A 26,152-nucleotide genomic window follows, 5' to 3' on the forward strand; every position below is an offset into this window, starting at 1 on the left:
CGTCTGTCTCCACCACGTCCTGCCGTGCGGGTGTGTGTGGGGGTGTGTGTTGCACATCTGGGTTGTGTCTCCGTATGTCCCTACTTTTCGTTTATGTGTTTCTGTGCAAATATATGTGTGTGTGTGTTTATGTGCGTGGTCCTGTTGTGTGTCTGTATCCCGCTCGGTGTGCTACCTATAGTTTGATTGTGTGGGTCTACATCTCTGGGCTCGTGCTGTGTGTTGTGTGTGTGCCTGTGTGTCAGTGGTTGTACTGTGTTGTATCTCATGTGGTTTGTGTGTCAGTAGTTTAGCTGTATCTTGCATATATGTCGCATGTGTCCATGGGTGGCTTCCGTGTGTTTTTTGTGATGTGTGTGTGGTTTGGCTGTGTTGTGTCTGTGTTTCTGTGTGTCTGTGCACACACTGTGTATGCCTACTGTATCTGTGTTTGTGCTGTGTGGTCTCTTTGTGTGTGTTGTGTAGATGTCTGTGGGTTATATCTGTGTGTGTGGTCTTATTGTGTTCCGTTGGATTGTGTTGTGTTTGTGTGTCTGTATCTTGTGTACAAGTGTGTTGTGCTTTTATTGTGTGGTGCCTGTGTGCTGGGTGTCTGTGACTTGTTCGTGTGTGCCTGTGTGTTGGGGGGCCCACACCCCGCATTCCTTGCACTGACAAATCCTGGGAGACCTCACTGGGCTCACCCTACTTCAGAATTCCCAATTTCCCCCTGTGTCCCTCAAGAGGCTAAGTCCCTGGCCCACAGGGTAGCTGACCAGCACTCGGGTGTTGGTGCCCTCCCCTGGAGAACAGCCTGTGGGGCGGGGTGCAGAGGCTGCTGAGCCAGGCATCCAGGGGTGGGGAGGCCGTGGGCCTCAGGCTTTGCATGGACCTCCCCAGGGGAGGCATGAAGGCTGGGGCTCCCTAGGGGGACCCACAGTGGCATGAAGCATTTGAAACTAAAGGCACAGAAGCTCTGCTCCTCCCTGAACCGTCCACTCAAGCCACCACCTAAGCCAGGCTCCAGCAGCGAGGGTCGGAGCCAGCTGCCACCAGGCCCACCCGCCTCCACCACCTGAAAGTGGCCCGCACGTGTGTGGTGTCAAACTTCTTCTTCATGCAACCATGGGCCTGGGACGTGATGCCCACTGGGATGAGTCGGCCTCCCACCGACACCACAAGATCCACTCCCAGGAGGTCCTAGGAGGCCCTAGGAGCCACAGAGAGGGAGTAGGAGGGTGGGTGGCAGGGGCTGGGCGGGCTGGAAGCTTCAGCTTGGAGGGTGAGAGCTCTGGGGACAGCCGCACAGTGTGACTGTGCTTAACGCCCTGGACTCTGCGCTCAGACAGGGTGTTGTGCGTATTTGACCTCAGTTAAAGCAAAACCAGAACAATGTGACACTGCTTTCTCTGCGTCTAGGAATCGCGTTTCTAAACGGTGGTGATCAGTGGTGGCACAGAGCAGGCAGGGGCCAGGATGGTCCCCAGCAAGGAGTCTCTGCCCCAAGATCAAAAGTGTGGAAAATGAGCAGCGCGGCTGGAAGGACCTCCTCCAGGGAGCCCCCCTGGATTTGGCATGCCCACTGCCCTCCCCTGTCCCCAGGTCTCCCGCTCCCCTGCACTTGGAAACCCCAGGAGTGGCCCAACAGTTCCGGGAGCCTGGGGCTGTCTTGGGACAGGGCTGGGTCAGGGCTGTAGGCTCCGCCCACCCAGGTGCACAGTCCAGACGGGACCTCTGCGTGGCAGACGTGGACACTGGGCCCCACCCAGAGCCCCGAGGAGGGTTGGGAAAGGGAACCCGCTGGGGTCAAGCAGGAGTCGAGGTTCTGGGCAGGGCTGGGCCTGGCTGGATCCCAGCTGGACCCCAGGCTGGCTCCTGCTGAGGCCAGAGCCTGGACGCAGGGCGAGCAAGGCCCCACCCCAGGCTCAGTGATCGCCACCCTGAAAGGAGAAGCTACACCCTCAGACCCGGGGCCCACATCCGCCCCGTTTCCTGTTTTCCCCCGAAGTGTGCGGGAGATGTGGGTCGATACCCCCGAGAGGAAGGGGCAGGACCGTCGCGTGCCCGGTCCCCTGGGCCCCAAGCATCCTCTTGCCTGAGTGGAGTCTGGACGAGGACCCAGCATGGAGCCTGGGAGGCGCCGGTGGGAGAGTGGGCTCCCGTGGACAGGAGCGGGGACACCACATCCCGTCCCTCCCCCTGCCCTGACAGGACTCGTTCCCAAGATTCTCCCCTGTCCTGAGTGGCCCTCAGTGGACCGCAGGCTGTCTTCTCGGACACCCCAGAGGAGCCCAGGCGCTGTCCACAGCACCTCCCAACCCTCCACCCACACCTCAAACTGGCCTGTGGCCACCCCCCAACAGCCGCTGCCCAGGCTGCCCCTCCAAGGTCCTCCCGCCTGCTCCTCCCTGGCCACCCAGCCCCCAGCCCCTGTCAAGCGCAGGGTCCCTGCTGTCCTGAAGAGCACCATCCAGAGGACAGTTCAGCCAGGTGCCTCTCTGCCAGTGGGGAGGCTGATGTCCAGCTCCAGTGGACAGCCCAGCCTGGTCAGGCCTGGTGGGGGGTGGGGAGGTGGGCATCTTCCCATCCAAGAGACATGGAGGTGGGTTGAGGGAAAAGGCCATTCCTCCATCAAGGATCAGAGGACGTTTTACAAATGAAGAGCACGTGAGATGAAGGGCCAAGGGGTCCGTGTCAATAGGAGGTTGGGTGGTATAATGGTTAGGGCTGCCCACACTGCCTGAGTTCAAATCCCAGCTCTGTCATTTATGAACTGTGTGACCCTGGGCACGTTACTTAACCTCTCTGTGCTCTACATCTTTTAACCATAGGCAGCATGGATAACCAAAGTATCAACTTCCCAGGTGGTTGTGAAAACCAAATGTGTAAGGCACCAAGGTGCCAGGCCTGTGGTTCTGATCTTGACTCTACCACTTCCTCCCCCAGAGTTGGAGGGCGAAGGCTGGCATGGCTTTCACTCAGTTCTCTTACCTAAGAAATGAAGATAATAATAGCCCGGACTTCCCCCGGTTGCGGGGAGCCCCAGAAAAGACCATGTGTGCACTGCGGTTATCCAGGTGGTGAGCCCACAAGGTCTGTGACAATAGAAGCCACCAGTGGGTCTAGCTGTCTCCGGCAGCTCCAGCCTCTCTCCACCGCTCTGGGCCACGCTGACTTCACGGATTGGCACCCGCGCACCAAGGGGACAGGGACGCGCTACAGGCCTGAGTGAGGCTGTGGCTGTGAGGAGGTTGAACACAGACAGGTATGTGATCGTGTGTGCACGTGCGCGTGTCAGGGGCTTCACAGGCTCTTGGAAGACACACCTCGAGCTGAGCCTCCGGGGGTGACAGGAGGAGGTTGTAGCCTGGGAAGAGAGGTGGGTGGTGGGCAAGGGGGCAACCGTGTGGACAGAACAGGAGGCCTGGGCCACCAGGTTTGGGCAAGTGAAATCCAGCCAGCAGGCTGGACCGAGCAGAGGAGAGCTTGGGGGGTGCCCTGGGACTGATCGGGGAGGTGCTGGGGAGCCACGGAAGGCTGTAGGCAGGGACGAGACCTCTCAGATTAAAAATATGGCCAGGTGTCAGGATCCTGCCACTTGCCAGCAGACACCCTTCCATGAAGCCTGTGTTTCCAGATAGTTGATCAAATGTCCAGGGTTTCAGTCCCAGTCCTGTCACTATGTGAGGCAGACCCCTCTTGGTGTCTCTGAGGGCCCGTGAGAGGCCATGTGGAGTGAGGAGGTGCCCACGGATTACGAGGCAGCTCTGTGGCTCTTCCCAGTGCACAAATAGGTAAACTGAGTCACCCGTCCAGGGAGAAGCCAGAGCTCTGGTCAGGCGCGTCCCGCTACCCCAGGACGGGGACACTTGGCCTCCTCCCGTGACGGTGAGGAGCTGGCTTGACCTGCAGCTAATCAGAGCCTGGCCAGCCCTCGTCGCCACCTGCCTAAGACTCAGAGAGGGCAGGCAACTTGGCACCAGGAGGGGGACAGCTGTGACCCAGGCTCACTCTCCCACATGTGGAGCCTTAGAGTCAGAGGACCAGGAGCCATTGGGGGACAGAGTGCCGGCACTTCTCAGCAGCTTGATAAACATTTAGGCTCTGAAGACCCCCTGCAGGCAGCACCACACTGACACCCTCCCGGGCACTATCCCCTTGATGAGTTGGGTGCTTTGTCATCCCCATTTTACAAAGGACAAAACTGAGGCTCAGAGAGGTTGACCCCTCCGTTGAGGCTGCACAGTATCCCAGTCAGAGCTGGTGGTATTTGGGTGCTTCTGTTGGGCTGGCCTGGGTCAGAGAATCCCACACATTCTCATATCTCCATTTTACGGACAAGAGAAGAAACGTTGAAGTCCAGTCGTGTGCCAAGACCTCGCTGGCACACGTTTACAGAGTCTCACGTGTGATGGGCGAGGGTAGCGTGGCCTCAGGTGGCTGAGGACACACCAGCTTATCTCCCAGTTGACCCCGAGGCTCATGATCAAAACAATCAGCAAATGGACACTGGGTCCCCCCAGGTCCCAGATTCTGTCCCGTGCCGATGGCCAGAGCTCCATGCTGCATTAAAACCCAGGTCCCAGGCGGAGCTGTGACGGGCCGTGGAGGGACTACCTTGGCGGGCAGTGAGCGTCCCGTCACCAGGAAGATCCCAGCAGGACTGCCATGGCGGGACACGAATACGCAGGTGGGAGGACTCCCGGGGTCACCTGGCAAGAGCAGGTCCCTGTCCTACATCCGCCAGGGGAGGAGGGGGATCCCCCCAGCCGCAGGGCACATTTCTAAGAAAGGCCCCAGTGAGTGGGAGGTGAGCCAGGCGGGAGGAGGAAGCCAGGCCCCTCCCTGCGCTGACTCAACGCCTCTCCACAAAACCCCGCTCAACCAGAGCTGGTGCCCGGGGAGCGGAGGCCGAGTGGAGCAGGACAGGGACGGGGTCAAGTGGAATCTGGCATGACGAGCCCTCAAAGCCAGAGTGAAGAGGGGCGGGGCCAAAGTGGGTGATCAGGGAGAGCCTTGGGGAGCCAGGTGCTGGGGTGAGCCTGGGGGACCTAGATGCAGGGGAGGACTGAGACCCGGGGAAGGGGGTCAGGGCTGGTGACAGGCTTCTGGATACATCTTGAGGGGCCAAGTGTAGGGATGGGGGAGCAGCCTCTGGAAAGGACCTGGACCCACATCAGACTCACCGCCTGCTGGAGTGTGAGCAGGCACCAAGCTGGACAGGCAGAGCCGAAGGGACAGACTCAGAGAGGCAGAGACGGACAGACAGAGCTCAGGAGGGCTGACAAACACCCTGGACAGTGTGGACGGGGGCACTGGTCAAGAGCAGCATGTGGAGACAGTGGGCAGGAGAAGCTGGGGGTCCACTGAGACCCTCTGCTGCAGTGTGGCTTCTGGACATGTTCCCAGAATATTGGGGCTCTGGGTGAAGGGGAGATGAGCAGAGCTGGGCCCAGCCTCCTCCTGGGCCCCTCATTGCTCCCTAAACCCCCCACCCCGGGCAGGGTTCTTGGAGCCCCCCAGGAGGCGATGCTGCAGGCCGAGGCTGCCGCTCGTACTGTTGGGGATGCTGACCGCAGTGCTGTGGGCTGGGCTGCTCACCCTGCTTCTGCTGTGGCGTAAGGACACCCCCAGCCCCATGCCCCACCCCCCGGGCCCTTTATCCCCCCGCACCTCATCTTAGCACCAGGAGAGCCCCACCCCCTTTGGAGCCCAATTTCCCCAATTGCCAGTCCCTCCTTGGAGCCCCCCACACACACTTCCCTGTCCCCCAGCCTTTGAGCAACTCCCTCAAGCTGTACCCCAAGCCTCCGACCCCTGCTGGCAGGGGGTAGGGGTGCGTGGAAGCAGCTGGTGGTCCTCACCTTCTCCCCTCCCCAGACTGGGACACTGAGCGGAACCTGAGACAGCTGGAAGACTCTGCTGCCCGGAACGGTAGGGGAGGCCGAGGTGGAGGCTGGGACACCCTGCTCTTGTCCCCCTTCTACCACTGACACTGGGGACGGCCCCTCCCTGGGCCTCAGTGTGCCCCCGTGACGCCCCCTCCCCGCGGGCTTGGAGGCTGCCCTGCCGGCCTCGTCCACTCCTCTGCAGTGGGTCCCTGTCAGCCGTGGGCTGCGCCTGGGCAGACGCACAAAGCCCTCGGGGACTTCTGCATTTCACCCTGGTGAGGGGAGGGTCCACAGGTCCCTTCTCTTCCTGCTGCATCTCCCTGAGTATATGCCCGCCTCCCCCCTAAAACCCTCGAGAAACGAAAAGCCACCGTTGGTGACGATGCGAAGGAGGCCCCCTCGCTTCGGGGGCAGGAGGGGTTCAAGGCCCCGTCTTGGTAGTTCCTGAGGACACTTCTTCTGTCCCACGCCCCAGTCTCTCAAGTTTCCAAGGACCTGCACAGATACCAGAGTGACCAAATGGCCCAGAAGTCCCAGGGTGAGCCTCTTCTGGATGGGGACTCGGAATGGGGGAGGATGGGGGCTTGGGTGGCCACTGCACACACCATGGCAGGGCCCAGTGTGACACCTGCCACACCTGGGGACTGAGCAGGCAGCCCTGAGAACCCAGAGAAAGAGGCTGGGAGCCGGGTGGGGATGTGGGAGGCTTGGGGACTCAGGGGCCACTTCTCTGAACCAGCTGCTCAGCTGTCGCAGAACGTGAAGAGACTCCAGGCCCAGCAGATGCAACTGGAATCTCAGGGTGAGAGACGGGCAGGGGCCCGGGGCAGACTGTGGGAGGGACAGCCCCAGAGCCACGGGGGAGCAGGCCCGGGGACCCTCTGGCCCCTACGCATTGTCCCCAGCCCTGCCCTCTTACATCTGCCAGACTCTGAGCTCTCCTGGAACCTGGACAGACTCCGAGCAGACCTGAGCGACAGCAAGTCCCAGAGTGAGGCTTGGGAAGGCCGGGGGGGGGGGGGGGGGGGGGGGGGGGGGGCTGCCGCTTGTCCCTGAGCACCGCCCCCTTCCTGTCCCCCAAGGCTTGAATGAGAGGCGTGCCGCCTCCGACTCGTTGCAAAAGCTCCAGGAAGAGGTGGCCAAGCTGTGGATGGAGATACTGGTGTCCAAGGGTGAGTGTGGGTCTGGGGCCCGTGGGGGCACGGTCACTGTGGTGTGCTGGAGACACACATGACGGCTGGTGTGCGTGTGCATGTGGGGTGTCTGTGTGTCTGTGCAGCAGTGTCTCTTGGGGACACAGGGGGTGTGTGAGGCAGGGTTTGCCTGGGGATGTCGATGGGTCCAGGCTTGTGGAGGAGGGGGGCAGCTGAAGGACAGAGATGCCCTCGGGATTCAACTGCCTCCCTCGCTGATTCCAGGGCTCCCAAGCCTTTAGCCGGCTCTGGGTCAAATCAGTCCAGGATTGACCCCTACTGGGTTCCCTTTTCTGCTGTCCTGCCCACCCAGGGGGCTCAGCGGGGTGGGGTGGGGGCAGACATCAGCAGGATTCACTCCTCACCCACCACCGCAGCCCCCTGGTAGACTGACCTGTCCGGGGAGAGGGAGGGGTCTTGACCAGGAGGCCAGCAGGCTGCAGAGAGCCCAGGAAATGGTGCCTGGACTGCTGTCAGCCCCCCACCTACACCCCTGCCCTCCATCTTCCCTTTTCCACCTCCGGGGAGGCCCCACTGTCCCCCCCCACCCACCCGGTAAAGAGGAGGAAGGACCCTGCTTCAGAAGAAGTCCCAGGCCCCAGGGTGTGGCGTGGCTCTGGGAATCCCAGCAAGAAACCCCCCTGTGGTCCCCTGGGGAGGGTGGTGGATGTGGGGCTCCAGGTGGTGCTACCCCTGACCCACCTCCCCACTTCCACCTCTCCTTGAGGTCTACTCCCCCCCCGCCTGGGATCTGAGCCCAGCTCTGGCACTGCCTCTGGGTGACCTTGTGGTGACAGCCAAGACACCTTTCCTGAACTTTTCTTTTTATGATTAGTTTTTAAATTGACATGGGGTCTTGCTACTGCTGCCCAGGCCAACCTCGAGCTCCCAGGTCAAGCGATCCTCCTGCCTCAGCCTCCCAAGTTGCTGGGGCCACAAGCCCACATCACTATGTCCAGCCCTAAGGCCTTCTCTCTGGGCCTAGAGTTGTTCTCTTTCCATTCAATGCTGTGCCCACAGAGGGCTGGGGACTGGTTGCCATTTCCAGCCCAAGCCCCCTCCCCATCTCCAGAGCCTTCCCTACACAACACTATAAAAAGGTCTAGTTCAGGGCTAGAGAGGAGCTCCCTGGTGCAGCGTGTGCTTAACATGCATGGGACCCCGGGTTTGATCCCAAGCACCAAAAGAAGAAAGAAAAGGGGGGGGGGTCTACTTTAAAGCAAGAGAGAACCAGCCAGTAACGGTAGGTTTAAGCTCCCACCTTGGAGTCCTGGGGACCATGACTGTTTCTGAGGGCTTCCCCGGGATGGGGAAAGGGGAGAAAGAGACCAAGCTGGCCTCACACAGGCGCTTGGGGACTGGCCCTGAGGTCCCTTCTCCGTCCATGTACCTCTAAGCAGAGGGAAGCCAGCCATCTTGGCTCCCCAGAAAGGAGCCAGGAGATCTGGTCTGGGGGTGCTGCCAGTGATGGTGGCCACCACTGTCACTGGAGCTGTTGGTGGTGATAGAGCCCAGGGCAGCGTGCTGGTGACAAAGATGTGGCTGGCAAGGTTGGTAAAGGTGGCGTCTGCTCTGGTGTGGGCCATGGAGACAGTTGCTGTGGCAGCTGGTGCCTGTGGCAATGACATTGGTGATGAAGGGGCTGCTGACCTTGGAGGTGTCCGTGGTGATGCTGGTGATGAGGTGATGCGGCAGTGGCGTCTCTGTGACGAAGGCGGTGGTGATTAATGTGCCCGTGGAGGGGTTTGTGGTGGTGATGGTTGGGCTTGTGTTATGTCCATGGTGTTGGTGACCACGGGTTCACGTATAGTGACGATGCCAGCAGTTGAGGGGTTTCTGGCCATGGACCAAGGTGCCTCTGGCTGTGAGGTGGTGTGTGGGCTGGTGTGCCCTGTATGCCCTGGAGCTGGTCCTGCGTGGCCTTGTCAGAGCCCAGTGAAGAAGTCAGCCTGCGAGACTGTCAGGCTCTGGGGAGGACCCACAAGTGGCTTCAGGGGACATCCACCCTGCCCACCATGCCCACAGTGCCCATCATGGTGCCCACCGCCCTGCCACCCTGAGCCTCTCCTCCGTGTGCCATCCCAGGCTCCACGTGCAACACGTGCCCCGAGGGGTGGCTCCATTTCCGACAGAAGTGCTACTACTTTGGCCAGGGCGCCAAGCGCTGGGTCCAGGCCCGGTTCACCTGCGACGACCTGGAAGGGCGTCTGGTCAGCATCCACAGCCAGGAGGAGCAGGTGGCCTGGGCTCCGCTGAGGCTGCGGGCAGCAGGGTGGGGGGCGGGCGTCCCACCCCAGCCTCCTGGAGTGAGCGGGAGGGACCGGGCCCATCTCCAGCCTGGTCCTGCCTCCCAGGACTTCCTGACCAAGCGTGCCAACAAGAAGGGCTCCTGGATTGGCCTCCGGGACCTGGACTTGGAGGGGGAGTTTATCTGGATGGACGGGAGCCCCCTGGACTACAGGTGAGAGGGGGCCTTGGGGGACAGGTGCGGAGGTGGGGGCGCCCCGGCAGGGCCTCAAGGAGGACGCCCAAGCCCAGAGTGGAAGGCAAGCCTAGGCTCAGGGCAAGGCTGAGCGGGGACAGGGGAAGGAGACAGTCACAGACCCAGAAAGGGGAACCCGGGACAAGAAGGGAGGACGACGGGGGCGGGCCCAGACTCAGGGGGACCTGCCAGGGGCCGGGAGGGGCTGCCATCCTCTGACCCAAGCCTCTCCCCCCAGCAACTGGAATCTGGGGGAGCCCAACAACGGGGACCAGGGCGAGGACTGCGTGATGATGCTGGGCTCGGGCAAGTGGAACGACGCCTCCTGCCGCAGCGAGCTGGACGCCTGGGTGTGCGAGCAGCTGGCCACCTGCGGGCCACCCGCCCCCTCAGCCTCCGGGGATGTGCTGGAACCTGTACCCACAGAAGGGCACTGACAGACCCCTGCCCACCTCCCCCCACCCGCACCTCGATCACAGGAACAGCTGAGCCCAGAGTGGGACCCTAAGGACCCCCAGCAAGGCCTGGGTGCCACTTTGTAGCTAAAAGTTCCCTGTGACATCCCTCCCCAAACTGGCCCATCCCTGCTCCCGTCAGCGCCCCAGAGGGCCTTTCCCTTGCTTTTCAGCTAAACTGGTCATCACCACTTCCCGCCTTCAAAGGCCCGGTGCCCCCAGAGCCTGTGCCGGCCGTTGGCAGGATGGAAGACCCTCGCGGCGCTGGTACAGACTGGCAGCCCTGCCACCCCGGGCGCTGCGGGGGACACAGGGTCTCTCGCCTCAGACCACCCTGTGCTTCGTCTGTGACTCCCACCCCATCAGGAGTGCCCTGTCCCCTCCCCGTCTTCAGCACCTTAGGACAGAGACCCCCAGCTCAGGCAGCCAGGCCTGCTGCCCGGCCTGCCTCGGTGGCCCCTGCTCTTGTCCCTGCCTCGGGACAGGCTGGAGCTGGTGCCCCAGGCCACCCAGCTGAGGCGCAGTTCGGGCCTCCCTGCCAACTCTCTCTCCCTTCACCACAAGAAATGGGCGCTAGGTGAGGCCTGGAGATGAAGACTGCGGGGTGCAACGGACCCTGGAAATTTGTAGGTCAAGGCAGTGGACCCCCAGCCAATCCCCCCACCCCAGGGCCCCAGAGGGAGGGCACAATTGAGGCAGGGGCAGTGTCCAAACACGGCTGGTGCAGAGAAGGCGCTCACAGGAAAGCGCTCACAAAGTGCTCTCTGGATAGGGGACAGGGGGGGGACCTGGTGACTCAGGCCAGTTCAGGTCTGGAAGGGCCCGGGAGGCTGAGGCAGCAGAAGGTGGACCCAGACTGACAAGGGTCAGCCAGTGCCAGGGACAGAGGGAGGAAGCAGGTCAGGATCCCAGGTCAGGCCAAGGCTGGGGTCCCCTTGGCCTCGGCTTTTTCCCTGGAGACCCCTCCGCGTCTGCAGGAAATGCCTCGTTCAGAACCCGCTTCCTTCTCACCCTGCCGCTGCCTTGGTCCTGCTCCACCTCACCCCCCACATGGTCTGTTCCAGCTCCAAGTCTTCCCTGCTCTTTTTGAGACGGGGTCTGTGTGGCCGAGGCTAGCCCCAAACTCCTGGGTTCAAGTAATCCTCCTGCCTCAGCCACCCGAGCAGCTGAAACTACAGGCACACGACACCACACCCTGCTCCAGTCTCCCTCTTCACTGTCCCCAAACCTTCCATAAGTTTCCTGACAGCTCAGAGGAAAAAACAAAGTCCTTTAGGTTCCCTGTATGATGGCAGAAGCCCTCATGCTCCCCCCCACCTGCCTCCCCGCTATTCCCTGGATATGTGTGCTCGCCCACCTCAGGGACTTTGCATGAGTTCCTCCTGCTCAATCCTCCCTCCAAGTTTTTGCTCTCAGTGGGGTTTGTCCCAACTTCCCCACCCACCCAATTTAAAATCACAACCCCAGAATGGGAGTGCAGCTCGGTGGTAGACGCACCTTACATGTGCAAAGCCCTGGGCTCGTCCTCAGCACTGCAAAATAAATAAATAATAAATAAATAAAATTGCACCCTGATGTTTCTCCCACTCTCAATTAGAATGTGAGCTTCAGAAGGGCAGATACCTTCATTTCCTTCTAAGCCTTGTCTCCTGTGTCTGGCTTATAATAGATGGCCAATAAATATTTGTCTAATAAATATGCATGACCATGGACAAATGACCTCTCGTGGACTCTGCTTTGTAGCCCATGAAATGGTGATGTGTCTTGCGTGGCTCACCACCGACTGGTGCTTGGCTCATCCTCCTTCCCCTACCCACCAGTCTGGGGGCTCCAAGGAGTTTACTTGCAGCCCAAAGCATCCTAAGTCAGAGCTGTAGTGATCACAAGCTGCCTCCCCTTCTACTCTCGTCCTGAACAGGGACCAGCTCTGCATCCCACAACTTGTCCACACTCCTCTTCAGCAGGAGCAGGCAGACCCTGGACCCTCCATTCCCAGTTGACCAGCTCTCCCGTCTTCCCTATTTCTCTCTGGCATCCTCACTGCCTCTGGGTAGACTTGGCTGCTCCACTTCCCCTCCTGCCTCTTGCTCCTGCAATCTGATCACCTCCTCTCCAGCAGGCCCTGGAAGCCACTCTCACCAGGGTCCCCAGGATGTGACTGAGGATGCTAAGCTCAAAAATGCCTGCATCTCCCTCCATACATACCCATCTCCTTCTGTTTACCAAGACTCCAGCCCCTCATCCTTCCTCCAGGCCTCTGGCTTCCTCTCTGCAGAGGCTTCCTCTCTCCAGCCCCAGACCCCTCTCCTGAAATCAGGGATCCCAACTCCCAGACAGGTACACCAGTTGGCCTCTTAGATTGACCCCACCCAAGCCCTCTCCCAGAGTCACCCCTGTCCCAGACAACTATTCTGTGACCACCTGTGCTTCAAGACGCAGGTAATCAACATTTTTGTTTTTCCAGTGCTAAGGAATGAACCCAGGGATGCTTTACCACCGAACTACAACCCCAGCTCTTTTATTTTCATTTTGAGAAAAGGTCTTCCTAAGTTGCTGAGGCTGGCCTGACACTTGAAATACTCCTGCCTCAGCCTCCTGAGTTGCTGGAATTACAGGTGCATTCTACCGCACCCGACTTACTAGTTTTATTCATCCTCTTGACACCACTCTCTTGCTAACATGCTGGAGGCCACCCTGGTCTGCCGCCTCTTGCTGGGATGCTGGAACTGTTCTCCGACAAGACCAGTGTCCCTCAGTCATGGGACAGCTAGGTGTAGCATCTAAATAGCAACCGTTCAGAAGTCACTTGTATGGGTCCTGGCAGTGGGGGCAAAAGGAAGTGGAGATTTGGCCAAAAATTAGGAGGATGCTTCCTGGTGAGAAAGAGGGATCAGCTGGTAGGCAGAAGGGAAAGGAAGGCTACTTGTGTGATCTTTTAATTTTCAGCAAGAAAAATATTGGTATATCAAATGTATTTAAAATTAAGACATTTTAAGTGTAAAGATGACTTTAGACTCCCACCCCCCTTTTGAGAGACAGGTCCCGATAGCCATGGATCTCGAAAGTGCTGTTCCGGGAGCTCAAGGAATGCAAATTCTTGAGCACACCACAAACCTGCAGGATCTGAGACTCTGGGGGTAGGCCCCAGCCAGTTGTTTTAAGAAACTCTCCAGGTAATTCTGATGTCCTAAAGCACTGCTTCTGAAACTAAGGTACACAGGGGTCCCCAGAAGATTCTGCAACAGTTTAGATTCTGATTAAGAGATTTTGCACTCTGACAAGAGCCCAGGTGATACTAGTGCTGCAGGTCCCTGGACCACATTTGAGTAACAAAGGTCTAGGGGTAGAGGGAACAAGCACTCTTACCCTGTTTTAAGGGCACACGGCCACACCCATTCCTTTGCACCTTCTCAGGCAACCTTCAGACTGTCAACAGAGTGACGGGACCACACCACAGGGCATAAAGCATCTACTCGCTGGTCCCTGGCACAAAGTCGGCCATCCCGGGCTCCATCTTAGCCTGATCTCAACCCCCATCCCCCAGCCCTCCACCTTGGAGACAGCCTCTGTGATTCTACGAAGTGCTGGCACTCCCACCATCTCCCGCTGCCTGGCCTATCTTTGGGACCTCCCAATCCCCTCACCCAAATCCCAACCTTATCTGAAAGCCCAACCTAAGTCAAACCCTCCACCTTCCCACCTATTATAAACAAGCTCCACAGCCGCGGGAAAGGCCCTGGGTCACAGCGTTGAGTGCATCTCTGAAGCCCCCACACAAGACACAAGACACAACTGGGAAAGGGGCTTTCTGCATCCTTTATCTCCCGGGCTCAGCGGCCCTCCAGGGCCCGGTCTCGGGCAATGACGGCCTCTTCAAACTTGATCATGAGCGTGGTGCCCTTGTGCCAGTGCGCCGTGACCTTGGCAGGGAAGCCGCTGTGTGTGAGTACGGCCTCCACGATGCCGGCCGTGAAGCTGGCACAGTTGAGGGTGCTGTTCTCCTTGGGCACCGAGATGTAGGTGTTGATGAGCGGCTCCCGCTCGATGATGTAGAAGGTGCGCGCGTCGTCATTGGCCTGCTCCAGCTTGTCAGCCTCCTTGCCAAAGAGCGCCTTCCACACGGCCCCCTTGACGAAGAGCAGCGCACCCAGCACCTTGGTCTCCCGCCGGGACCCCTTTTCCCGAGCCACCAGTGCGTCAAGGACGCGCGCGCCCACCTGGCGGCCCAACGCGGCCAGGCGCGCCTGCAGCTCAGCCACCGAGAAGACGCGGCTCTGGCAGTGCTGCACCAGTTCGGAGAAGAGCAGCGCGAAGGCGCTCAGGCTCACTTCAGTGCGCGGCCGCGCCAGTGCGCGCTCCAGCAACGCAGACTTCCCGCGCGTGAAGCGCGCCTCCATGCCGCTGCGGCCCTGTAGGGAGACCACGGAACACCGTGTCAGGGACGATGGGAAGGGGGGCCTGGCGGGGAGGGCCAGGGGAAACCTGGGGACCACCCACCCCACCTGTCCGCATCGGAGTTGCACGCTGCAACACTGACCACCTTCAGGAACTTTCCTGCCTAACCCCTAGGCAAGACAAAATACATGGGGAGGGAGGAAAGGGCTGTATCCAGCCCAAAGGCCTAGAGGGACGGGGGCAGGTGAGATCCCTGGGTCCAGCCAGGAGGATGAAGGAAAGCCCCATTCTAGTCCCACACCCTTCGGCAGCTCCGACTGTCGCTTGGGAAGCCTGGCTGCACGGTGACCTGGGTGGGCCTGGGTGGTTTAGTCTGGTGGGGGGTCCCTCATGGGTGGAGGGACACTAGAGGGAGGGGCGTGCTGTCAGAGCCGAGCTCGGGGCAGCCAGAAGAGGGCGCCGGCATCCTCCTGCCGCAGCGCACTAAGCCACAGCTGCCGGGGGTGCAAGGGGGAAATGGGGCGAGGGGGCGCCGAGAAGCCCTCCCCTCCCCCCTCTCCATCCTGGGGTGAGGGTGCCGCCACCGGGGTTCAGAAGGGAAGCGGAGAATCCCGCCCCCACCATGCAGAGCCCCGGCCAGAAGCTGGAGGGTCCGGGGATGCCGAGACGGCGCCTACGAGCTCGCGCGAGGCGGCAGCGGGAGCGTCGAGCCCCGGCCCAGGCTGCGGAGGGGGGTGCGCAGCGCTGCGCGGAGGGGAAGGGCCCACCCAGCGCGCGACCCCCCGGGTGGGCCAAAGCGGGCGAACCCGGGAACACGGACGCTGATACCCCGGCCGGCACTGGACGCACGGACCCGTGGGCAGGGGTCGGGGAGCGGTCGAGGCTTGGCCCGGGCAGGGGTCGCGGGCAGGCGGGCGGAATCTCACCGGGAACTGAGGCCGTCGGTTCGGCCACACTTCTTTACGACGCCGTAAAAGACGCTGCGTGCGCAGGCGCGCGGGGGGCCGGGCGTGTGGGCGGGGCGCTCGCGGCGTTACCCAAGAATGGCCGCTGGAGGGCGCGCGTATCCACCGGGCCAGCGGCTGAGTATCCAGCCATGGCTTTGGTTGGCCCATGAGCGGGAGGACAGCAGTACGTGTGGTCTCCTGCTCAGGAGCACAGGTACCACGATGAGCACACGTCTCTTGCCTCTGGAGCACATGCATGCCCTTGAGCACATGTTCTCTTATATCAATTAAAGGCATAAGTGGTGGGGTAGAGCGATCAGGGATAGGTATACCCATAGGTACTGCTGAGTGGCACCAATACTTTATGGGCTCAATTACACGCATGGGTCTTAGGGACATATTGTATATCTCAGGCTGCATGCATTTAGGGGCACATGTGTGCCTATGGGCACACACTCTGGGGCATAGGGACTCAGTTACACCCTGAGTACACATTCAGGAACTCCCAGGGACCTACACAAAGTATATATTCTTGCTGACTCCTCCCCGCCCTGGTTCCCCACATCATATCCATGCTCTGTGTGACTGACTCGCCCCACCCCCAGGCCCAAGCACTTTCTCCCAGAGTTCTCAAGTCCCAGAGTCATGCCAATAACAAGGCCAAGAACCACATTGTTTCCCCCTGACTTTTATCTTCATGAATCACAAAGCCTGAATGCAGAAGTAAGTGGCCGCGTGCACATCTGTGCTCTGAACACACAGGGTGACAAAACCCAGCACATGCAGAATGACACAGCCTGTTTACGCTGGCACACGACACATCTACAGCTGTGTGCTCCCACCTCACCATGACAGGTATACACATGGCGCAGCACAGCGCACTCATGTTCATGCAGTGAGAGGAGCATCACCTGTCACCACCACCCACATTCACAATGGCATACTTTGGGGATACTTGATGGCTGGGACATGCCTATACTCACATGTCATGCCACTTATATGTGTGTGCTGTATGTAGAGTGTCATAGGCATACACATCACATTTGCTGTGACTCCCACATTCACATTCACCCATAACACCTTCCTGTGGGAGACACAGAAACTCCCATGCTTCCCCAAATGCTATTCTCTCTCTCTCTCTCTCTCTCTCTCTCTCTCTCTCTCTCTCTCTCTCTCTCTCACACACACACACACACACACACACACACAGAGAGTCATGCAACTCTGAAACACAGTCATGATGACATTCAATTTTCTATACGTGGGACAAGGGGGAGGCTGACAGTGCATTTTTCATCTTGATGGCAGCTGCAATCCTGTCCTCCAAGTTGTGGCTGCAGTGTCTTATTCATTGAGGTGTAGACTCTGAGGGAGGGGAGAGACCCAAGATCAGGCAGACCAGCCCCCTGAGAGAGGCACTGAGGCCAGGCCCAGGCTCCCCTGACCCCCGTCCCTGGGCCCTGGCTTACGTGTGCTCATCTTCTTCCCCAGCTCCTCCAGGATCTTCTGTGTGTTTTTATTGATTTGGGTTATTTCTGGTGGGAGGGAAGGAGAGACTGATGAGGCCTCCATTGCAGGCCCCTCCCTGCAGGCCTCCAGCCTGGAGTGCAGCAACTCAGAGCCATCATCCATCACCCCTTCCAAATCCTAGGATTTGGGAGGTCAGGAGCCCAGCCGTCTCTTCCCCCGAGGCCCCAGCACCCAGCCTGGTGCTGAGCATTGAAACAAATTCATCCAACAAAAGGTGGGTCTTGAAGGTACCTGCTGCCACTGTCTTAAGTTTTTCATTTCCACTTTGGACCTTGATCTTGATCTCACTGATGCCCTTCATGGCCTCCCCAGAGTTCTGCAGGATGGCTCTCCAATGCGTCCTCTGCTCCTCCTGGCCCTCCTGAGCCGCGTTCGTGGCTATGGGCATGGGTTGGCAGGGTGACCACCCGATCTCCACACAACCCTGTGGGTCTCCCCGTGAGGCCCCTGACTCACCATTCCAAAGCTCCCTTTTCAAGCTCAGCAGCTCCCTAGACATCTCCGAATCTGTTCGGGAAAGGGCAGGGGAAACCTGGAAGCTGCGTGGGTCAGCCCTCCTGGGAGCGGGGCTGGGATCGGGAGGGAGTAAGGTGGACACTCAGACCTCCCCGCCCCTCTCCCCCAAGAACTCTCACTTTTCAACAGCATCAAGATGGAGAGGGTGATGAAGAACAGAAAGGTCAGGGCGAGAAGGACAAACAGGCTCATGATGGCTCTGTGCAACCAAGCAGGGACCTGAGCAGCGTCCGAGGATGGCCTGGGCTGGGCTGAGACTGAGACAGAGAAGCAGGCCGGTGACCCCCAGCGCCCCCCCCTCCCGCCAGGCAGACCTGGCTCTGTCTCTGACACCATGGACGGCTTGCTCTTAATACCACTGCAGCTGTGACCGTCAACAGCGTTCATGGTCACTGTCAACAAGCTGCCACAACATCCCCCTCACCCACACCACCAGCGATCGTTTCCAGCACGTCGCCATCACACACCCCCTTACAGACCTTACCCAGTGCCACCAACACCCACCAACATCGATGCCTGTGGTATCCAGCACTCACCCACACCACATTTCAGATGTGCCATCACCATTACCACCTGCAAAGCCACCTCCACGGCCACCATCCCAGTCCTTGATACCACCACACTCCACACCATTCACCTCCACGAAGCAGCCCCTTGTCCCTGAAGTGCCCTCCCACATTCCCCTTCCTGAGGTTGGGGGCCTGGCGGTCAGGCCTGGCTCACCTTGATTCACGGGCGCTAGATGACTGCCCCTTGGCTGGTCCCGGTTTCTGAAGGTCAAGGTAATATTCTCATAGTCAGGGTCATGGGTATCTGTGTAAGATTTGGTGGGAGAGGTTATGGAGACCTACAGAGAACCCAGAGGCAGGGAAGGGGACAGGGAGACCCTGGTGCACGCAGTCCCTGAACACGGCAAGTTTTCAGGGGCAAAAAAGGAGTGAGAGACTAAAGTCTGCTTTGTGGTGAAGCAGAGCAGGTGACCGTGCATCTTGGAGGAGGAGGACCCCTCCAGCCCCCACCTGGGCCCCTTCTCTCTCCTATCTCAACCCTCCTTCTTGACTGCCCCCGGCCCACGCCCAGGTTCCTGACCTTTGTGATCGCCGGTGTTTCCCCCTTTCTTGTCTCTGAAGGCTGCTGCCTGCATCTTGAAGTGCTGGTTATGTAGATTTCAGGGTGCTTGGTCCCTGGCCTGCTAGAGTGTCCACACATCCACACCCACCGGAAAGTGTTGGGGAGATGAGGAAATTTGGGGGCAGAAGAGGAAGAAAGGGGTTTGCCTTCTGGTTTTCAGAAATCCATGACCCTCTCATCTTGGTGCATCCTTGCCCCTCAGATTAAGAAGGTCAGACGTCTCAGGGGTGGCCAAGAAGAGGAACCCTTTGGCCCAGAGACAGAATTGGCATGTTACAGGCAGTGATGAGAGAAGGTGGTGGTGGGGGGGGAGCCTACCAGGATGGACTTTCCCCTCCTCCCTCCTCTGTCTCCTGTCTGTAGAAGAGCTGGGCCACCTTAGAGCCTCATCTTCTAGGGCAAAGGCTGTCGGGCTTGGAGGTGGGATTCCTGGTCCCCTCACACCTCCCCCCCATCCACTCCCGCTTCTCAGCTCTACCCCAAACCCAAAAGTTCTGCTTCTCCAAGACCCTGTGGCGGAAAGGAACAGAGTTGAGGTCATGAGGGCACCATGGGGACTGATGCCCACCACCAGCCCCGAGGTCAGAGCACACCCCAGCCCCTGCTTAGACAGACCCTGGGGGTACACTTTCCCCCCACCCTCAAGACCCCAGCGGGGTCTTTTTCTTTTGTTTTCCTGTGTTTTTTTTTGTTGTTGTTTGTTTGTTTGTTTTTCTCCAGGGCAGGGGATCAAGCCCAGAGCCTCATGCATGCCCAGCAACTCTGTACCACTGAGCCACCCCCAAGCCCTGACGCTCATTTTCGGCTCCCTACCAGCCATACAGTACAAACATGTACACACACCTCCATTTTTTTTTTTTTTATCCTGAGGATTGAAGCCAGGGACACTCCACCCCTGAGCTACATCTCCAGCCCTTTTTATCTTTTGAGACAGGGTCTCACTAATTTGCTGAGACTGCCCTTGAACCTGCAATCCTCCTGCCTGGGCCTCCCAAGTTGCTGGGATGACAGGCATGCGACCGGCTACACACACCTCCAAGTACACACCCCGCAGCCACGCGTCTGCTCCTGGAGGCTCATCACAGCTCAGCTGCGGTCATTCTTCTTGTACACGTGCCACCAGAGAAACACGAACTGCACTCTGTCTAGAAGGTACCTGAACATCCTTTTGTGTTTCTCCTTGAAAATGAGGACTACAAAAGGTACAGAGTATTTAAAGAAGTTTTGCTTAAGTCTAGAGCTGTGTCTCCAATAGATATATGTGAGCCACGTGTTTAATTAATGATAGTTATCACCGTCGCAGTGCTGAAGATAGAACCCGGGGCCTTGCACAGGCTAAGTAGGTGCTCTGCCACTGGGCCACACCCCCAAACCCACACGTTTAATTTAAAATTTTTTAGCACCTGCATTTAAAAAAAGCACCTGATAAGCTAAATACCTTTTTTTTTTTTTTTTTGTAGTGCTGGGAATGGAACCCAGGGTCTTACAAATGCTGTGCCACCAAGCTACACACCCAGCCTCGTCATGTCTGTCAGTGGGGAGCAGATGCCGGGCATCAAACCCAGGGCCTCCCACATGCTAACCCACTCTACCGCTAAGCCACACCCTCAGCCCTAAATTGATTTCAATATTATTTTTATTTAGCATAATACACCAAACTAGTATTTCAGCATGTAGGTGATATTTTTAAATTATTAACAAAGCTGGGCATAGTGTGCTCCTATAGTCCCAGCTACTCAGGGCTGAGGCAGGGGGATTGCTTGAGCCCAGGAGTTCAAGGCCGTCCTGGCAACATAGCCATCTGAACTTGAACTCCTGGGCTCAAGCAATCCCCTCCCCCATCTCAACAACAAGACGTCAATAAAAATTGTTTAAAGATCGTTTATATTGTTTTCTTCCTCCTTCATTTCTTCTTTCTTTCCTTTCTTCCTCATCTTAGAAATCAAAGGTGCATTTGCATTTAAGATCCATTTCTATTTCGAAATGGTCGGATTTCAAGGTTCAATGCCTGCTATTGGACAGTGCAAGTTAAGAGTATTATAGTTTATTCCCTTTGGGGGAAAAATGAGAAGTCTAAGACTTTCTGACCATGTGCAGGAAAGTGAGCATTCTATGTTTGGCTTAAAACTTGAAATTAAATTCGAAATCATTTTGGAATGGACTCCGTGATCTAGTGAGGATAACATACTGTTTTCGAAATATTGCCAAATCCCCAGGAAAGATCAATTTAATAGTGTTTCCATGCCAGCTCCTCTATCCAGTCTTAGAAAGAAACCAGCCATTGAGTTACATAACAGACCCAGAGGGGCTGGACCAAGTGGAGGCCGGCTCTGCTCTGAGGGCCAGGCACAGAGGGCCGGACTGCACTTTGCATATTTCTCTTGGATGAGCCTGAGACTGGCTCCAGCCATCTAGACTTCCTTAGAGGAAAAGCCACTGAACAGGAGGCCCACAAGCCACCCTGTCATGCCGGACACATTCCTGGGGTTACCTGACCAACGCCCACTTTTCATAGGATAACAATCTCGACTTTAAGATAGAAAAGTGCCCTCCGTCCAGTGGGTCACAAAACTGGGATTGGCTAAGGGTGAGCACATGACCCAGGTTCAACCAATCAGAAACTAAGCTTTGGCACAGGCGTGGCCAATGAAACTCTGGTCTGGGATTTCTGTTGGGTTAACAAGGGGAAAAAAGGCGCTCTTTCTTTTTTCTTTCCACGGAGGCTTCCAGACTGGGATAATGTAAGCCTGGTATTGTGACAGGGGAGAATCTGCTTGAGAAGGAAGCCAGCACTGAGAAAAACAGAGCTGAGGGGGAATCTGGTCCAGGAGCCATCATGTGAGACCCTAGATCCAGCCATTCCTGAACCTGCTGTTCTGGCACTGGGGCTCTCAGCAGTCACACATACCAAAACTTCCTCCCCCCCTCCCTCCGCACTCAACCTAGCTTGACCTGGGGCCTGTGGCCCTGTGTCCACAAGAATCTTAGCCACCACAGGGAGCTAGGGCATTGACTTTTGAGGAAACAGAGACTCAAGAACGGGGCTTGCCTGCCCAAGGTCACATAGGCAGATATAACATCCGAGTCTGTGTGCTAGGACAGGCAGATGGCTGAGCTGGAATTGAGGGCTCTGAAGAGGCCCTTCTTGGGGTCCAGACACAGGAGGACAGTTGGGTGGGGCCCTCACACTAGGGTCTAGGGACCAGGGAGCTCCGCTACACACATGCGTCATGAAGAGGAGGGACATGCAAGGCCTAGACTTGTCCTCTCTGGTCCTGGCCACGCCTCTGACTCACCATCCCACTCAGTCCTGAGGCCACACTGTAGTCAGGGGGGAAGCCCCCAGGAGTAGAATGATCTCTGCTCACGGTCACTCAGCGCAAGGGGCTGAGCCACCATGAGAGGTAGGAGGCAGTGGGGGGAAGGCTCCATACACCCTGAAACCCAGGACCATTCTATCCCTAATCCTGCAGGGTGACATTAGAGTTTTGGGTCTTTCAAGAGTGGGTGCTAGGAATTCTAGCTGCCTCTCAGGGGCTGGATCCCTAGCCCCTGGGTCAGGATTCCTGGGGACCTGGACCCTGAGTCACCTAGATTTGTCCTCTGCCCTGGGAGCTGTGGTAAAGGATGCTGGGGGTGGGGCTGGGGGGCCCTCTAGGGCATTGGGTGTGCATTCAGGTTGGGGTGGGGACCAGCTACCAGAAGACAAGAGTCTGTCAGGGACACATATGTTTGTGACACTTAGTCTGTCCTCCAACATGGGTGTGTCTGTCATTCTTCACGTGGATTCAGGGGTGTCTTTCTTATCGCTGTGTGTCTGTGGGGACATGGGCGTGCCTGTAGTTATGGCATCTCTGTGTGACCACGTGTATTAGTCCTCTTAGCATCATTATAACAAAATCCTGGAGCCCAGGGTCGCTGGGGACTCAGGGCCCCGAGTGTCCTGCCCACAACGGACTGACCCAGATCCTGCATGAAGTCTTGGGGTGGGGGATGACACTAGCGGTTTCCTGGGAGGCAGGAGACCGAGGCCGTCAAGGTGGCCTCAAAGGTGAGACTCACTTGGCTCTTGAAGGTGGCCCTGAGCCCTCAGCTGGCGGTGTTAATGGAGGAAGTCGGGGTCCCACTAGCAGAGGAAGAGGTGGAGACACCAGGCAAAGGAGAGGGAAGGAGCAGAAGAAGGGGGCGTCCCTGTCCTGGTCCGGCCCTTGGGTTCCCTGGGTTCCGTGGGTTTCGCAGGGGCGCGCTCAGCCCGTCCTCCCCACTGCCCGCCCCGCCCAGCTGAGGAAACCGCACCCGGGGCCAGGTCTGCTGGTCACCATCTCTTTCCGTTTATTTCTGCAGCCCCCCCACCCCTCCCTGGGGCGCAGCGTGATCGACCTCAGGCGGCGGCCTGCAGACGACAGCAGCGCGCTCCGGTCCAGTCCATGCCCGCGCACTGGCAGTGGCACGTGGTCTCGGCGCGCACGTCCCATGAGCCACAGGCTGAGCCACACGTGCAGGCGGTGACAGAGAGGCCTGGGGGTGGGAGCCAGGAGGTTGGGGCGGGGTGGGGGCCACGGGTTCCGACCAGGGAGTGGATACAGGATACATGGGGGCAAGGAGGCTGGGGGCCTGGACACCAGTGCCCTAAGGAAATGAGGTACCCGAGCTGGAGTGGAGGGGGACAAGGCTGGATGAGGGATCTGGACACTAAGGAAGTAAAAGCTCAGGATGGGATCTTCCCAGGGGCTTGGGACAAACTTGAGCCTGAACTACAGGCTCATGCACTCACCTGCAGGGCAGGTAGCCAGGTTCCCCCTGGAAGTGACGGTCCTGCAGTCCAGGCGGATGTTCTGTATTGCTGCAAAAACTGCAGAAGTGGGATGGGAGGCTGTGAGACCAAGCTGTCCTCCCGCATCCCCAGGCGCTGGCTTGGAGCCAGGCAGGGGAGCAGAGGTTCCCCTGGGGACGGCCACAGGTGCAGCTCAGTGGTAGAGCGCTGGCCTGGCAGGCAGGAGGCCCTGGGATCCATCCCCAGAAACACACAGTTTCCCTAGGGAAGGCCCAGATAGGTGGTCCAGGTCCTGGTGGAAAGGCCACCACCTCCAGGGTCCTCTGCCTCGGCTCGGGTGTTCTGGAGTAAGCCCCCAAGTTTGAGGTGACAGGTGGGGTTAGTTTGGGATTGAATTCGGAGCTGTTTCCAGGTAGGGCTGGGCACAGCTGGGAGTGGGGATGGGTTGAGCTCGCGGTCTGGGTGTGAGGTTTGGTTAGCACTGAGCTGGGGTTTGATCTCTGGAATAGATATGAGAATCCTCACTTAGGGAGCTGATGCCCCCCTGGATCTTTTCATCAATGGCTTCATCCATGGGACACGATGACTTGCTGGACACCAGCAACCCCAGGACAGGGAGGAGAAGGACGCAGAGAGTCCTCATCCCGCAGGTGCTGTGAGAGGAGACAAGACCCGCCTCTGGGTCAGCTCCCTTCCATGGTGGGGAGGATCAGGCCCACGTGCCCGAAGCCCGGAGCTGGGGGCACGGGTCTGCGCTGGGCCCCTGGACACGACAGGGAGAGCTCTCACTTACCCCTTGGCGGACTCAGTAGGAAACAGTCGAAATCCTGTGCCACACAGCTCTCCTGAGGCGTCTGGGTGTGGGGCTTCCTTCTTGACAGCTGAGTCCCTGGGCCCTCCCTGCCCACATCCGGGCCAAGAGGAAGCCCCTGGAATGGAGGCCCCAGAGGGTGACTCTGCCTCCTCCCCGCCACAGCCTCTCCTTCAGCAGCCCCCCTGCCTCCACTGGGGACTGGTCAGGAGGGAGCATGGGTGACCACTCCAGGGGCCGAGATCTGAGGGAGGGAGAGAGAAGCAAAAGTTTGCGTGCGGGGACACAGGGTGCTGTGTCTGATGGCCTCTGTGTGCCTGTTCATGCCTGAATGCCCGTCAGCAAGAGAATAGAGACACAAGACCGTGTCGATTGCTTCTGCAGAACTATCTGTGAGGCAAACTGGCCAACTGTGGCCAGTGGCCAGGTGTAGATGTTTTATTTGGGGCCATCCCCTAGCTAAGAACAATTGTTATATTTTTTGCTATTTTTTAAGTTTCCAACACAACAGATTTTGGTTGTAATAAAATACCGGGAGCATAAAGTCAGCCATATTTTAAGCATACAGTTCAGTGGCATTAAGCACCTCCACCGTGTTTGTTGGGTGGCCACCATGCATCTCCAGAACTGTCTCCTCATCCAGAGCACAAACTCTGCCCCTTGTTCAACGCTCATTCCCCCTTCTCCTCCCTCCCGCTCCCCAGCACCCACTATTCTACTCTGCCAATTTGTCCACTCCAGGGACCTCATATACCTGGAGTCATAGGACATGGATCCCTTTGTTTCTGGCTTGTTTAACTTAGCACGATGCAGAAGAGAGGCTGCCTGATCATAGGCCAATTCTATGCTTTCCTTTTTGTGAACCCAGGGGTGTTCACCTACTGAGCCACACTCCCCAGCCCATATCTTATGTTCTATTTTGAGACAGGGTCTCACTGACTTGCTTAGGGCCTCACTAAGTTGCTGAGGCTGGTTTTGAACTTGTGATCCTCCTGCCTCCGTCTCCCAAGTTCCTGGGATTACAGGCATGTCCTACCACCCCTGGCTATGCTTAACTTTCTGAGGAGCTACCCATTCTTGCATTTTTTAAAACCAATCCAAAATTTTTTTAACCTTTTATGATACGTAAAATGATATGAGATTCAAATTCCAGTATCCATAAATGAAATTTTCTTAGAACATAGATGCCCACTTTTAATTAGTTAGTTAGTTTTGATTTTGGTGCTGGGGATGGAACCCAGGGCCTTGCACAGGCTAGGCAAGCACTCTATCACAGGGCTACACCCCAGCCCCCACTTTTAAAAGTACATTTATGGCTGCTTTCACATGTCAATGGCATTCACACATCCATGAGAGAGTTGAGTAGTTGTGACAGTTACTATGGCTCTTTATAGAAAAAAACAATTCCCACCCCTGGCCTCTAGCAATCTAGAGATGAGGCTGTCTACTCCAACTTTGTGCAGAGAATCTGGATGGTTCACATGCTATCATGTTAGCACCGAAGCCAGACATAAAAGAGGACATGCCACACAAATCCACTCACACAGAAGGACAAAAAAAAAAAAAGGACAAAACTAATCTATGCTGTTGGAAATGATGAAGGAAGTTTCCTGGAGAATCCAAGGTAGTAAGGATATGGGGACACGGAAGGTTTCTGGGATTAATGCACGATTTGAACTGTACGCTTACATTTGCATAATTTTCTCTATGCACGTTATGTTTCCATAAAAGTAACATGTATGTATGAGATTGCTGTGTAAATTCAACAGTGTCTGCAGGTCCAAAGTGGAGGTGCTATTTATTGTGCATCTACTATGTGCCAGGTGCTGTGCTTAGTATTGTGCATGCAATAGAGCGCAGGTGGACACTGATCCTGCCACCGTGGAACTTGGCCTTATGTGTTGGGAGAAGACAGACACCAATAGGATACTCACGCAGACTCGGGTGCTGTTCCTGTACAGAGAAGAACCTAGTTCCATAAGAACTTCTAACGTAACACTCTGGCCCCATGTGGACGAATCCAAGAAGGTTTTAGTGGAGGGAGAGAT

General features: G+C 57.6%; 4 protein-coding genes across 8 annotated transcripts; 1 reads left to right on the forward strand and 3 right to left on the reverse strand.

The window, feature by feature from the left end:
• The first annotated feature begins 1,261 nt into the window (after window positions 1-1,261).
• Fcer2 (Fc epsilon receptor II) lies at window positions 1,262-11,716 on the forward strand. 4 transcript variants are annotated; one of them, XM_046443859.2, is made up of 11 exons: window positions 1,262-3,244; window positions 4,503-4,669; window positions 5,484-5,597; window positions 5,860-5,913; window positions 6,346-6,408; window positions 6,610-6,672; window positions 6,799-6,861; window positions 6,953-7,042; window positions 9,149-9,300; window positions 9,418-9,524; window positions 9,784-11,716. In XM_046443859.2, exons 2-11 carry the CDS (start codon window positions 4,648-4,650, stop codon window positions 9,980-9,982), a joined length of 927 nt encoding a protein of 308 aa, XP_046299815.1. In that variant the 5' UTR covers window positions 1,262-3,244; window positions 4,503-4,647; the 3' UTR covers window positions 9,983-11,716. The 4 variants fall into 4 exon arrangements, with proteins under 4 accessions (XP_046299815.1, XP_046299816.1, XP_046299814.1 ...); XM_046443860.2 differs by having other exon boundaries at window positions 4,559-4,669; XM_046443858.2 differs by lacking the exons at window positions 1,262-3,244; window positions 4,503-4,669 and adding an exon at window positions 4,722-4,975.
• A 2,081-nt stretch (window positions 11,717-13,797) lies between these two features.
• Trappc5 (trafficking protein particle complex subunit 5) lies at window positions 13,798-15,387 on the reverse strand. 2 transcript variants are annotated; one of them, XM_046443679.1, is made up of 2 exons: window positions 15,322-15,387; window positions 13,798-14,409 (listed from the first exon to the last, which is right to left on the reverse strand). In XM_046443679.1, exon 2 carries the CDS (start codon window positions 14,395-14,397, stop codon window positions 13,831-13,833), a length of 567 nt encoding a protein of 188 aa, XP_046299635.1. In that variant the 5' UTR covers window positions 14,398-14,409; window positions 15,322-15,387; the 3' UTR covers window positions 13,798-13,830. The 2 variants fall into 2 exon arrangements, with proteins under 2 accessions (XP_046299635.1, XP_046299636.1); XM_046443680.1 differs by having other exon boundaries at window positions 15,249-15,358.
• A 1,185-nt stretch (window positions 15,388-16,572) lies between these two features.
• Mcemp1 (mast cell expressed membrane protein 1) lies at window positions 16,573-19,047 on the reverse strand. Its single transcript, XM_046443697.2, has 7 exons — window positions 18,478-19,047; window positions 18,112-18,201; window positions 17,508-17,645; window positions 17,329-17,379; window positions 17,104-17,250; window positions 16,812-16,877; window positions 16,573-16,707 (listed from the first exon to the last, which is right to left on the reverse strand). The coding sequence occupies exons 1-7, from the start codon at window positions 18,530-18,532 to the stop codon at window positions 16,691-16,693; spliced, it is 564 nt and encodes a 187-aa protein (XP_046299653.1). The 5' UTR covers window positions 18,533-19,047; the 3' UTR covers window positions 16,573-16,690.
• A 3,781-nt stretch (window positions 19,048-22,828) lies between these two features.
• On the reverse strand, window positions 22,829-24,237 carry Retn (resistin). Its single transcript, XM_046443686.2, has 4 exons — window positions 24,087-24,237; window positions 23,819-23,946; window positions 23,294-23,371; window positions 22,829-23,037 (listed from the first exon to the last, which is right to left on the reverse strand). The coding sequence occupies exons 2-4, from the start codon at window positions 23,934-23,936 to the stop codon at window positions 22,901-22,903; spliced, it is 333 nt and encodes a 110-aa protein (XP_046299642.1). The 5' UTR covers window positions 23,937-23,946; window positions 24,087-24,237; the 3' UTR covers window positions 22,829-22,900.
• Between the last annotated feature and the right edge of the window lie 1,915 nt (window positions 24,238-26,152).

This window comes from Marmota monax, unplaced genomic scaffold, assembly GCF_021218885.2.
Source record: "Marmota monax isolate L192 unplaced genomic scaffold, Marmota_monax_Labrador192_F-V1.1 WCK01_AAM20220418_F8-fsc00102, whole genome shotgun sequence".
Lineage (NCBI taxonomy): Eukaryota > Metazoa > Chordata > Mammalia > Rodentia > Sciuridae > Marmota > Marmota monax.